At 44.0% G+C, this 12896-nt stretch overlaps 1 protein-coding gene across 1 annotated transcript in view; it reads left to right on the forward strand.

The window, feature by feature from the left end:
- TAF2 (TATA-box binding protein associated factor 2) overlaps positions 1–12896 on the forward strand; it is a 127712-nt gene that overhangs the window by 57344 nt on the left and 57472 nt on the right. The window contains exons 12-16 of the mRNA XM_066578507.1: positions 1470–1624; positions 2903–3017; positions 5289–5398; positions 8257–8322; positions 10849–11101. Of these exons, the coding sequence (XP_066434604.1) occupies positions 1470–1624; positions 2903–3017; positions 5289–5398; positions 8257–8322; positions 10849–11101 (699 nt within the window). The remainder of the gene's footprint in view (positions 1–1469; positions 1625–2902; positions 3018–5288; positions 5399–8256; positions 8323–10848; positions 11102–12896) is intronic.

Below are 12896 nucleotides of genomic sequence, written 5' to 3' on the forward strand. Positions count from 1 at the left end.
GTTTCTTGGCACACCCCGGCTCCTCTAATGGATGGATGCTACGATGAATTGCTGCAGTTCTAAAAACCAAATGCTGTGTGTAAAAACAAAACACAACTCTCTGCCATAATCACTAGTGTTGTGTGAAGAATCCTCCAAATAGTACTCCATATCTCAGCTTCTAGGAACTCTACTTAAAAATAGTAAAATATATATGTCACTGCAAGTCAAACTCTAATTTGTTGGGAACTTCCAACGCTCATGTCTATGGGCTGAGCTAGGCTATCCACAATCTCCGAATAGTGAGAAAGCATCCAAGGGGTCCCGGAGGGTTAAGCAGAGGCGAGTATATATTATGTTTATATTTTATGCCAGGCCCAGTACCTATAATGTTTTTGATGTTAGTGATATAAACCCCTTTTAAGATGTAAGCCTACTAATTACATATTGATAATCAAGATCAATGCAACCATGAACAAAGAGAAAACTAATATGTACAATGAATGCTGTTCTGCCTGCAACTGCCGGGATTGGAGATGACTCTGATACCATGGTCAATAGAGTTCGTGGTGTCTGAGCTGATCGAAAGGAAGAGGCTCTCTTCACCCCCTCATAGGCCAACGATGTGCTGAGTTTTTGTCATGGCTTCTGGGGTGCCCCCCCCCCCCCAAGAGAAAAGGAGAAAAGCGAATAAAACATGAACTAAAAGTCATATATACCTGAGAACCTGAGAGTGGAACAGAGAAACTACAGCTTCATTAATAGAAAGATATTAAAGTTAAGGGTCTCTGAAAGTGTCAACACAAGGCAATTTTAACTTTTTTTTAAATTAAAAAAATCAGATTTTGTAAAAGTACTAAAACATTACAAAATATGTAGAAATTTGGTATCGCTGCCATTGTACTGATCCACAGAATAAAGCTGACATATCACTTATATCACACGGTGACCACTGTAAAAAGGTAAAACTGTGGCAGATTTTTATTTTTTTTATCTAATGGCATCCCACAAAAAAAAAGTTTCAAAAACTTTTTGATAAACTATACAGTGGCATTAAAAAAATACCACTTGTCACATTTAAAACAAACCATCCTACAGCTACACTAACGAAAAAATAAAAAAATTATGTCTCTTGGATTGTGGAAACGAAAATGGACTGATTCTAAAAGGGTTAAACTTAACGAGTGTTTATTGGTTTGTATGGATGGGATGAGATACCGTAACGATGCATATTTATGAATGTGCTCTGTATATGCTGATGGTAAGTTACGTAATGTTGGGGTAGAGTCACTGCTGCAACTCGTTCCACCCGAGTACAGCGGCGCTGACATGAAGGGATCATCAGCCTGGGTTGGAGTCATTGTGGCGATCTGCTCTACTCCACATATGAAAATGGTTTTCTGTTTTTTGCTGGCTCCTCTGACTGGTTCTGTCTAATGTTCATTGCTGGTAAACCTTGTAATTAATTATTTTTCTCTCTTTCGCTCTAGGTTTTCAACAAGCTTTTAAGCCTGGCCAGCACCGCCTCATCTCAGAAGTTCCAGTCCCATATGTGGAGTCAGATGTTGGTTTCCACATCTGGGTTTCTGAAATCCATTTCCAACGTGTCTGGGAAAGACATCCAGCCTCTAATAAAGCAATGGGTGTATCCTTTATTACCGTATGTCATTAACAACAGAGCTCTTATGTGGCGTGTAAAGTCTAAGGGATGAAGTAGATGGCAGGAGGTAAGCAGGCAGGTCTTGAAGTTGATGTGCTGGAAGCAGGAAAAATGGGCAAATGTAAGGATCTGAGTGACTTTGACAAGGGCCAAACTTTGATGTCTAGACATCTGGGTCAGAGCATCTCCAAAATGTCAGGTCTTGTGGCCTGTTCCCACTGCAGTGGTTAGTAACTATCAAAAGTAGTCTACGAAAGGGCAAAGCGGAAACCAGCAAAAGTTTCTACTGGCTACGATAGAAAGATGTCCGATCACACAATTCGTTGTGGTTTGCTCTGCATAAAGCTGAGTAGTTGCAGACCGGTCAGTGTGTCAATTCTGATCCCTGTCCAGTGCCGAAAGTGACTGCAATGAACATGTGAGAGTCAAAATTTGGACCCTGGAACAATGGAAGAAGATGGCCTGGTTTGATGAATCATGTTTTCTTTTCCATCATGTGGATGGCTGGGTACATGTGCGTCACTTACCTGCAGAGGAGATGACCTGAGGATGCACCATTGCACATTGGTTCTGTATATCACTGTTGGTGTATTTTAGAGATGCCCTCAGTTCCATAATGAAGCACATGGGAAAACTTTGGGTTTCCTTTTAACTATTAATCAATTGTGTGTGGCAATGTCTTCGTATAGGGTGGGGTAGGGTCGGTAACGACACAGCAGCTCACTCAGACCGCATAAAAAGTCAGAATAACTTTATTTTCTTGGATATTTAGCAATAACATGGACATCCAGTGGAAACACAGCAGCCTCTGGCAGCACATACACTTTGTGCAATAAACATAACAAACACTTGCCCCTCAAGACGCTAACTAAACAGTAGAATCCTCTCTAACTACTAATACAGTGGCCTAGCGCCACTACACATACCCAACCGGGTGTCAGTCTTGGCCCTCCTTCCTCGGCAGACTTGTGGCGTTACCACAGCCTGGTCTCCCACAGATGTTAGGCTTGCAGCCTCCTCTTAACCATCCTCTCAAGGTGTAGCTCCAGCTCTCTATGAGCCTGACCCGGCAGGGCTTTCTGCTCTAGCAGTAGCTCTGCCCCAGCTTTCAGCTTGGCTGTCAGCAAAGGACTAAATGTGTCTGAAGAGTATAGCTCCTCCAGACACACCCACAGAGCTGTCCCTGCTGATTAGCACACATCAAGTAGACAGCCTGCTTTACAGCCCCCTTCAACCCTGAGGAACCCTTAACTTGTCTTCCAGAGACCAGAGCGGTGTTGTAAAGTTTTATGGGAGCTTCGCTTTTAACAGAAAACGCAATGTTTTAGAGTTGGAAATAAAACAGGAGTGCACGGTTCTGGGAACACAGAAATATGTGGTAAGATGTGGCATTTCCCTGATGTACTGTGTTTATCTGAATTGCTCTTGTAGATTAGTTGCCATTGAATCATAATGTATTTAAAGGCTATGTACTCCTTTCTGCACTTTTTTATTCTTTTAAGCAATATAATTTTGGAAATGAAGACTTTTTTTAAATTCGTTTTCATTAAAAATTGCTGACTGTTTGATTTATATGCTTGCATTGTTTTCCAAGGTACTGCAGAATGGAGGACCGAAATCTGAGCAAATTCTGTCAGAGTAAGCTGACAGCTCCTCCAGTAGCCTACTCCCCTCTTGTGGACTGCATTCACTGCCTTTTCACTGAGCTATTGCAGAGTGCTGTATGACAGTGCTGGGGAATAATGGAGGAGATCAGGAGGACAGAGAACAGAGTAGTGAAAGCTACTATTACATAGGGCTGTAATTTTTCTGCGGGTGAACTTTCTGCTGTTTCCAGCAGTGAGAGGGAACAGGACCAGCAGCTGCTTAGAGAGAAGATGGAGAGATGGCTGTGTAGTATTGAGTGGGTGTGGTTATGCTACACAGCCTCTGAAAGAGAAGAGGGGAGAGCCATGCCCCCCAGCCAAAAACTTCAATGTAGATGGATGCATCACTCTTTTCTTTTGGCAGGGACTTCCCTTCAACCAGCATGAAAATTATCGCTGGCTTCTCACTGAGTTTAAACGCTTCCTGCTCAACCCTTCACATAGAATGTGAAGTGCTGAGCAAGAAGCCAGCCATCATCTGCTTGTCTAAACACTCTGCACAAGCGCTAACAACCTAGCGGTGACGTCAGCGCTCCTGCAGTTGTTTAGACGACTGTCGTCCCGTCTAAATGGGTTAATAGTAAGATAAGTGTGTGCTTATTTTTTATGCACAAAGGTTTCCACAGCCTTTACAGATCTAGTCAGATTAAAATATTGTCAACATATACCTGCAGTTGAAGGCAAAAACTACATGTGAACGGCAGGCAGAGCGCCACTATTCTGGGCAGAATTATGTATTTTGCCCACCATATGAGTTTTAATGAATTCACTAGAGATGTTAAAGGGAACCTGTCCATTTCAACATGCTGGCCAAGCTGTCAATGTATTATAGAGCACAGGGAGTTTAGCATATATATGCAGGCGTATCGTTTTCTGAGATAAAATTCAGTATATTCTATATTTTGATTTTAATCCCTGCTAATTCTGGTTTCAGGAATCAGTGGGTGGTCCTACTCAATAATTAACAGCTTCCCTATATGAGTCAGGACTGCCCACTGGACTCCTAAACCCAGAATGAGTAGGAATTAAAGAACAGCCATCAGTTCTCCTGACATTGCTGGTTAACTAAATACTTGTATTGTGAAATAACATTCTGGAGCGTCTTTTCTAAAAAGAACTCTGTATTTGTAGTTCCTCTTTTATTCCTCCTAAAAATTTCTGAATAAATTGATGAGCAATGGTAAAAACACCCAGTTGTCAAATGGGTGTGTCATTACATAGTCCAACATTGTTAGGCTGGATTCACACGGACGTAAATTTGCTCGGTTTTCACGCCGAGCCGATATACGTCGTCCTCATCTGCGGGGGGGGGGGGAGGGGGAAGATGGAAGAGCCAGGAGCAGGAACTGAGCTCCCGCCCCCTCTCTGCCTCCTCTCCGCCCCTCTGCACTATTTGCAATAGGGAGAGGTGGGGCAGGGGCGGGGCTAAGTCACAAAACTTAGCCCCACCCCTGTCCTGCCTCCTTTCATTGCAAATAGTGCAGAGGGGTGGAGAGGAGGCAGAGAGGGGGCGGGAGCACAGTTCCTGCTCCTGGCTCTTCCATCCTCCCCCCCTTCCCCCTGCAGATGAGGATGACTTATATCGGCTCAGCGTGAAAACCGAGCCGATATAGGTTCGTGTGAATCCAGCCTTAGCAAGTGTCCACTTGGCATAAATTCCTGACCTATACCCACGGAAGCAAAAACAGTGTTTTCTGGCCCTCTACTTGGTCAGTATATGTAAATATATATATATATTTTTTTGCGCAGCATATTCTACTACTGGCTTTCTAATTATTAGCAGAATTTAAAAAAAGTGTAGCACATTGTATGTGTGTATAGTTTTAGTTATTTTTTTAACATAGAAGCCTATGGGCAACTTATGCCTTTGTATGCCTATACAGGGGCATATGATGGAGGTATCCATCAGAGGCTTATATTGGAAAATCGCCCAACATATCCCGTGAGTGCAGCCTCATTATTCTGCAATGACTAGATCTTATTTTTTTTTCTTCCCAACATAGGGTCCTCTTAAAGTGACGGTGCAAGAGCTTGATGGATCTTTTAACCACACTTTACAAATTGAAGAAAACAGCTTGAAGCATGACATTCCCTGTCACTCAAAGAGTAGAAGGTGATTTGCTCCCTTTATTTTATTTTAACTTTTTTAAAGAGTTTATCCGGATTGTGGAGGAAAAAAAGCAAATGAGCTGCAAATGCCATAAAATAGCAACAAAAAAGCCGCTTTCCTCTGCAGATTTATTGCAGATGCTCCTGTGGTCCTACCGGTCTTTGCGTATAAGTGGTCAACACGTGACCGCTGCAGCTAATCGGTGGCCTCAGCGGTCACATGCCATACTACTAGCAGTATAGCTTGGCACTTAGTGATGATGTCAGTAAAGAATGGCATGTGAACCCGAGGCCACTGATTGACTGCGGTGGTCACATGCTGGCTGCTTGTAAACCATGACTGTGGGGGGGAGTGCTGGAGTGCCTGCACTGTATGGAAGAGTCTGAAAAAAGAGGTGTTTTTTGTAATTTTATGGAATTTGCTTTCTTTTATTAACTTCGCAAACTGAATAAACCCTTTTTTAATTTGCTTTATATGTTTTCAATGGATATTAATCTGATGCGCAGCAGGCTTTTTTTGTAGCACGATTAGATCTTTCCTCAGTGTGTCTACAGTCTTCAGTGTCCTAACGCCACATGTGTTTCCACTTCAGTTCACATCAGGGGGATCCTGATACAGAAGGCGGCTTCTATAGATTGGCTGATCATAACTCGCGGACTAATTTTGAGTATAGAGAATACGCAGGAGTTTAGTTTTCCCTCTGCGTATAATGAGGCTTAATAAAGACAAATCTCTCCGTGTTTTCTCAGAAGCTGAATCCAGGGATGTGGCTATTATACTTACTCTCCTCTTGCAGAGCCGTGGCTGCATTCAGATCATCTACTACATAGGCGTACGTAGGATAACAGGACAAGTCTCTCAAATAGTGTGGATTTTGATACAGATTTGCTGCAAATTTTTTTTAGCTTTTTTTTTTTCCCCACAGCAAATCCGCTATGTGTAATGTCACATTCATCTGTTCCATAGACTGAGAGCAGCTCAATCTCATTCAAGTGAATGGAACTGATCTGCAGCAACGTACAGCACTGTGGCTAGCATGCAGTGAATTGCTCACCTGAACACCACGGCTACATCAGACAGCCGATCGCAGGCAGGATGAGTGGTGGACTCCTGTCAATGTAAGAATGGTGACCTATCCTGCTGAGGATAGTCCATCAATACCGAGGTCCTGAAAAAACTCTTTAAGGTTGTATTCACATGTCTACAGATTTTGTTGCAGATTTTGGGGATTGAGAGAATGTGTGCACCAAAATCTACAGCATATCAGTGTTATGTCAATGCACCCTTATGGTACATTCACACGTAGCGGAAATACCGTTGATTTTCTGCAGCTGAGAATTCCACAGCAAAATCCGCAGCATCCCACAGCTGATATCAGCAGCTATAGCACCACCTGGCGCTGTCTATTGAGCGCAGCGTTGCTTGTTAAATGATATGGAAGTGGTATAATTTGACCCAGAGGTGCTGCACTTACTAGAGGCCGCCGGGCGAAGGGTGCACTAACTACCTAAAAAATTTAGAGGTGAGAGGGGAGTACTGTGGCTGCTGAAATCTACTGTGGGTATGCAGTTGATTTTGAGTCAAAATCCGCACCAGTGCTACAGATTTTGACTCTTTCACCAATCTCACAGATTTTTTTTCTGCTGCGGAAAATCCGTGGCATTTTCACTATGTGTGAACGTGCCCTGTGGGTGCATTGACACGTTACTGATTTACCACAGATCTGCACCAAAATCTGTGATAAAATCTGCAGCAAATCAGTGACGTGTGAATGCAATTTTAAAGGGGTTTTTCAGGACCTCATTATTACTAATCTTAAGATTGATCATCATTATTAGATCAACAGGAGTCCGCGGCCCCTCCCCCAGCCAATCTGTTATCTGAAGTAGCTGTAGCACTCAGGTGAGCACTTCACTGCATGCCAGGCACAGTGCGTACACTGTAGGGCAGCTGTGCCTAATGTTGCACATCAGTTCCATTCACTTCAATGGTATTAAGCTGCTCTCGGGCTATGTAAAAGATGAATGCGACCTTACAGACCTGAGATGATAGGCGCCACTGTCTCTTCAATCAGTAGATTATATTCACTAGCAGCGGACCCCGCCACCCTCCCTAACCCCCCTACACTGATTAGATATTGATGACCTTATCATCAGCCCTAAACACTTGGTACCATGACTTATCAGACCATGCCACATGTTGCCGGTCTTCTTGGGTCCAATTAGCTAACTAACGAGCCCAGGTGAGGCGCTATGTCCGGTGTCATGGTATTAACAGAGGCGCTTTGGTGGGTCTTCTGCTCCGCATTTCATGGAAACTAAAGAACTCTGCACCGACATGCGGGATAGCATCCATCTGACACTCTCTATCGAGCCTCGTTCGAACTTGGATAATTCAGGTTGCCTTGCTATGAGCACGCTGGCCAGTGTTGAACATTGCTCATAAAATAAGCCCTCACAACTCATACAAGTGGGAGTGTTCCGAAGCAATCACTTAAGATAACGCCACTTCATAATCCATTTACTTACTGCTATCCCATGACTTTAAGCATGTTAGTGTATATAGGTTAGTAAGAAGTTGGGAGTGGACGGATGGGAGAATGACTGTAGGATCAGGCTACACAGGAATCATTTGTGCTTTGTAACCTTAGAGACGCACAGAACTGCGTAGGATCTGTAGATGCAAAATGGTAGAATATCTTTTAATGAAGACTATTTGTAAAGTGTGTATAATGTTTTTTAATTTTAGGTAAAACAGAAGTAAAAAGCACATAAACTATAAAAATCTGCTGAAGGTTTTGGGGGATGACTACATTCTTTAATAAAAAGTTATTGATTTTGTTTTTGCACATTTTCCCACAGAAATAAAAAGAAGAAAATTCCACTGATGAACGGAGAAGAGGTTGACATGGACCTTGCTGCTATGGAGTAAGTTGAGACTCGTATGTAATCTGCCGAGAGCTGCAGGTGAACTCAATGAATGTATATTCCAGTCATCTAACTTGCTACTCTTTGACAGTCTCCTTTTGGTGTCTCAGGGTCCTTTTACACGGGTTGATAAATTGTTCAGATCCTTGCATCCATTATCGTTCAGTGTAAATGCATGCCCTGACTGAACGACCAACGAGAATAGATTTGCTTTTTGTTCGTCGTTCAGTTTATGCATGCAGAAAACTGAACAACAGCTCAGCCTCAGTAAATAGGCAGTTGTTCACTTATGAACGACTGCCTACTGACTGTGAATGGAGTCTGGTGGGCCGGAACGATCCCCGGTCCCCTCCACCTCCATTCACTAGTAATGTTCATTCCTGTTTAAAAGCACAGGAACGATTATCACTGGGATGACCTGTTGGGCATCTGTGCCTGACAAATTGTCCCATGTAAAAGACCCCTTACTACTCTGCCCTCAGCAATCTGTAGTGAGACCCAACTGCAATTGTTTAATCCTCCAGCAGTGCAACCATAGTGAAAGTGAAATGATTACATGGTGCCCATTGGGATCAATATGCTGACTGTGATATGCGCAGGGGTCCCAGGTCCTTAAGAAATCAAAATACTAACAACCACCTGTCCGTGAGTGAGTTACATGCTCCGCCAATGAACACATGACGCTGACATCCTCACAGGTCCTGTAAGCACATGGCTGCTGTCCGGCTAGGTGTTTCCTAATATTCCATAGCAACTGAGGCCGCAGGGGGTTTGTAGAGGATGTATTCCAGCCATAATCTGCACAGGGATGAAGAAACTGAGATGGCGTCACCGTCATGTGATCAGGGGTGGAGCATGTAAATCACTCACGGACAGGTGGTCATTAGTATCTGCATAGGGATGAAGGACCTGTGATGATGTCACCATCATGGGATCAGGAGCGGAGCATGTAACGCACGCACAGACGGACGAACAGGTGGTCGTTAGTATTTTGATGTTTAGGGTTTTTAGGGTGTATTCCACAGCAGTTATGTGTCAAAATATGCATTATTGGGCACAGATTTTAGTATAGATCACCACAATCTGCAACCTCTCCCTAACCTCTGGCACTTTACCCTCCTCATTTAAACACTCCATCATATCCCCTCTACTTAAAAAACCAACCCTGGACCCCACTGATGCTGCCAACTACCGACCCATCTCAAACCTCCCCTTCCTCTCCAAATTACTAGAACGCCTGTTCTACTCCCGCCTTACACGCTTTCTCTCTGACAACTCGCTCCTCGACCCCCTCCAGTCTGGTTTTCGCTCTCTACACTCGACCGAAACTGCCCTTACAAGAGTAACAAATGACCTGATGACTGCAAAGTCGAAAGGTGACTTCTCCCTACTAATCCTCCTTGACCTGTCTGCTGCATTTGACACTGTCGATCATAACCTCCTTCTCACTATGCTCCGCTCTATTGGTCTAAAGGACACTGCTCTCTCCTGGTTCTCTTCCTACCTCTCTGACTGCTCTTTCAGTGTCTCCTTTGCTGGTCTATCTCCGCTCCACTTCCTCTCACTGTTGGGGTACCCCAGGGCTCGGTCCTTGGTCCCCTTCTCTGCTCTCTCTATACTGCCCCAATTGGACAAACCATCCACAAATTTGGCCTCCAATACTATCTCTACGCTGATGACACCCAACTATACACCTCCTCTCGTGAGATCTCTGGACCATTCCTCCAAAATATCACCGACTGTCTGTCCGCTGTCTCTAACACTGTCCTCCCTTTTTCTCAAACTAAACCTCTCTAAAACTGACCTTGTCTTTCCACCTTCCAGCTGACCTTCCCCTCAACATCTCCATTCCATTGTCTGGCACCATCATAACCCTTAGACGGCATGCCCGCTGCCTTGGGGTCACACTGGACTCTGACCTCTCCTTTGCCCCCCACATCCAATCTCTGGCCCAAACGTGCCAAATGCACCTCAAAAATATTGCTAAAATACGTCCGTTCCAACCACGGACACGCTAAAGGCACTCGTGGTCGCCCTCATCCACTCCCGGCTTGACTGCTGCAACTCGCTACTCATCGGCCTCCCCCGCACTAGACTCGCTCCACTCCAATTCATACTAAATGCAGCAGCTAGACTCATTTTTCTATCCAGTCGTTATTCAGACGCCTCTGCATTATGCCAGTCGCTGCACTGGCTGCCCATCCACTGCAGAACTAAATTTAAACTCCTCTACCTCACTCACAAAGCTTTGCATGGCGCTGCGCCACCATACATCGCCTCCCTACTGTCAGTACACCACCCAGCCCGCTCACGCCGATCGACTAAACACCCCTGTAATACAAACCTCACATGCTCACCTACAGGACTTCACCAGAGCAGCACCCATCCTCTGGAACGCTCTACCCCAAGGCATCCGGACAATATACTGTTTAAATAAAACGTGGGATTTTATAGATATTCCGACACTGGATCCTTTTAACAGCTTTTTCTGTCTTGTCTCCTACACCATGTTCTTTCTTGCTGCAGTGCGGACTCTCCATTGCTCTGGATACGGATTGATCCTGACATGTCGTTGCTGAGGAAGGTGGAGTTTGAACAGGCTGATTTCATGTGGCAGTATCAGCTCCGCTATGAGAGAGATGTGGTCGCCCAGGAAGAGTCCATACTAGCGCTGGAAAACTTCCCCACCCCGGCCTCCCGGCTCGCACTGACAGACATCCTGGAGCAAGAGCAGTGCTTCTACCGAGTCAGGATGATGGCGTGCTTCTGCCTGGCCAAGGTGAGTGGAGCAAATCACTACAAGCACAAATCCTGTGTGCAGGAATAGGATCTGAACTGGAAGAACATTTTCATATCTTTCTATAATAATGTCATAATTTTAGATTTAGCGTTCTGGTCATACACCGGCAATAACTTGTACTGTAGGTGGATAATATCTACACAAGATATTGGTAGTGTACAATACATTACAGCCTGTACGTTACTCCAGTGCTTCATTCACAGTTCTGCTAGTTGTTGGAAACTGTCAGCTTGTTATCAGACAGATCCCTCCACAGCTTAATGCTGCATTCAGACGGAACGATTATCATTCAGAAAATCGTTCAAAACCGAATATTAATCGTTCAGTTTAAACGCAGGCAATGGTGAACAAGAATTTTGAGGTTCTCGCTCGTAGTTCACTTTCAGCCAGCATAGAAATCAGCGCCGACTCGTTCACTTGGCGGGCAGTATAAAAACGGATCGTTCAGTGTTTTACATAGGAATGTGAAGCACTGAACGACAAATGAGCAAGAACTGCACCATTCTCAGTGAGAATTGTGCAGTCTGAACAGGCTGCGCAAGTGATGAGGTCACTAGCTCACTTGCTTGGGCAAAAGAGAATTGTCCGGTGTGAAATGGGCATAACTGAGCTCCTATAATGTAGGTAGGGCTGTTAGCTTTTCATACGTATCGTACAGTGCTTGGTGCAAAAAAATATATATATAATGGCTGAGAAAAAACACACATCTATATAAAAAAAAGTCTGGGCTCTCCACCAATGAGGTTGTGGTGCAGTATCCTCTATCAAAAAAAACCAGACCAAAAAAAGGCAGACTGAGACAATGTCTTGCCTGTTTGAATAGCTGTCCCTCTAGTACTAAGAAGATGAGGAAGTTGCGTAGATGTGGGTCGACCATCTATTAAAAGACCTAAACTCATTTAATAAGTGATGTACTCACTGAACTACCATACACCCATATGATAATTACTGTATCACTATGGATTCAGTTAGCAACAACCTGACTAAGGACGCTATGCTCTATCAAGCCGATCATGTGACACCCTCATGTGTCTGGCTTCGCCCCTTCTGGCGTCAGATAAATGAATGCTGCAGATCAGCGTAACATGCTGTCCAATAAGTGATCTAGGGCAGAAGACACGATCCAATTTATGTAATAGATCTCCACAGACCCTTGTTGAGATTGGATTTGCGTCTATGTTACTATTACAACCCACACACCTTTCTGATGTGGGGCGAGGGTTGGTATGCAGATTGTTTTTTGATTGGAGATTTAAACTCTGCCCATAAGCCCATTAGCCCTTAATAGGGCTATTTAAGAGTGCACGGACTCTTGTGACTAAGCATTAGCCTCCAGTCCACCATCAGGACTGAAGGCTTTGCTATTTCTCTCTTTCATAATTTTATTTTCTTGTGGCTTAGATCTGGAGTATTGTATCCACACTATTAGGGGATTGCCTCTGACTAGCCTAGTACTTTAGCATTAGTTATTCTTATTCTTGCTTTGAGGATTGAATCGCTATTACATAGGACTCTAACATTGGGAAAGATAGGGAGACCCCTTTGACCTCAAAATGTTGCTTCTCATGAATATCCAACAGGATATGCTGTCCGATGGATCAAGGGATAGGGGGATCATAATTGTGATCCTCTTATAACAAACTCAGCTATAAGGCTTCTGATGATTTGAGTGATCAAAGAAACGCTTCGAACCACGAACATTTTAAACCTCTAATACTTAAAGGGGTTGTCCCGCGCCGAAACGGGTTTTTTTTTTTTTGCATAGGCCCCCTGT

This window comes from Eleutherodactylus coqui, chromosome 9, assembly GCF_035609145.1.
Source record: "Eleutherodactylus coqui strain aEleCoq1 chromosome 9, aEleCoq1.hap1, whole genome shotgun sequence".
NCBI classification, from domain to species: domain Eukaryota; kingdom Metazoa; phylum Chordata; class Amphibia; order Anura; family Eleutherodactylidae; genus Eleutherodactylus; species Eleutherodactylus coqui.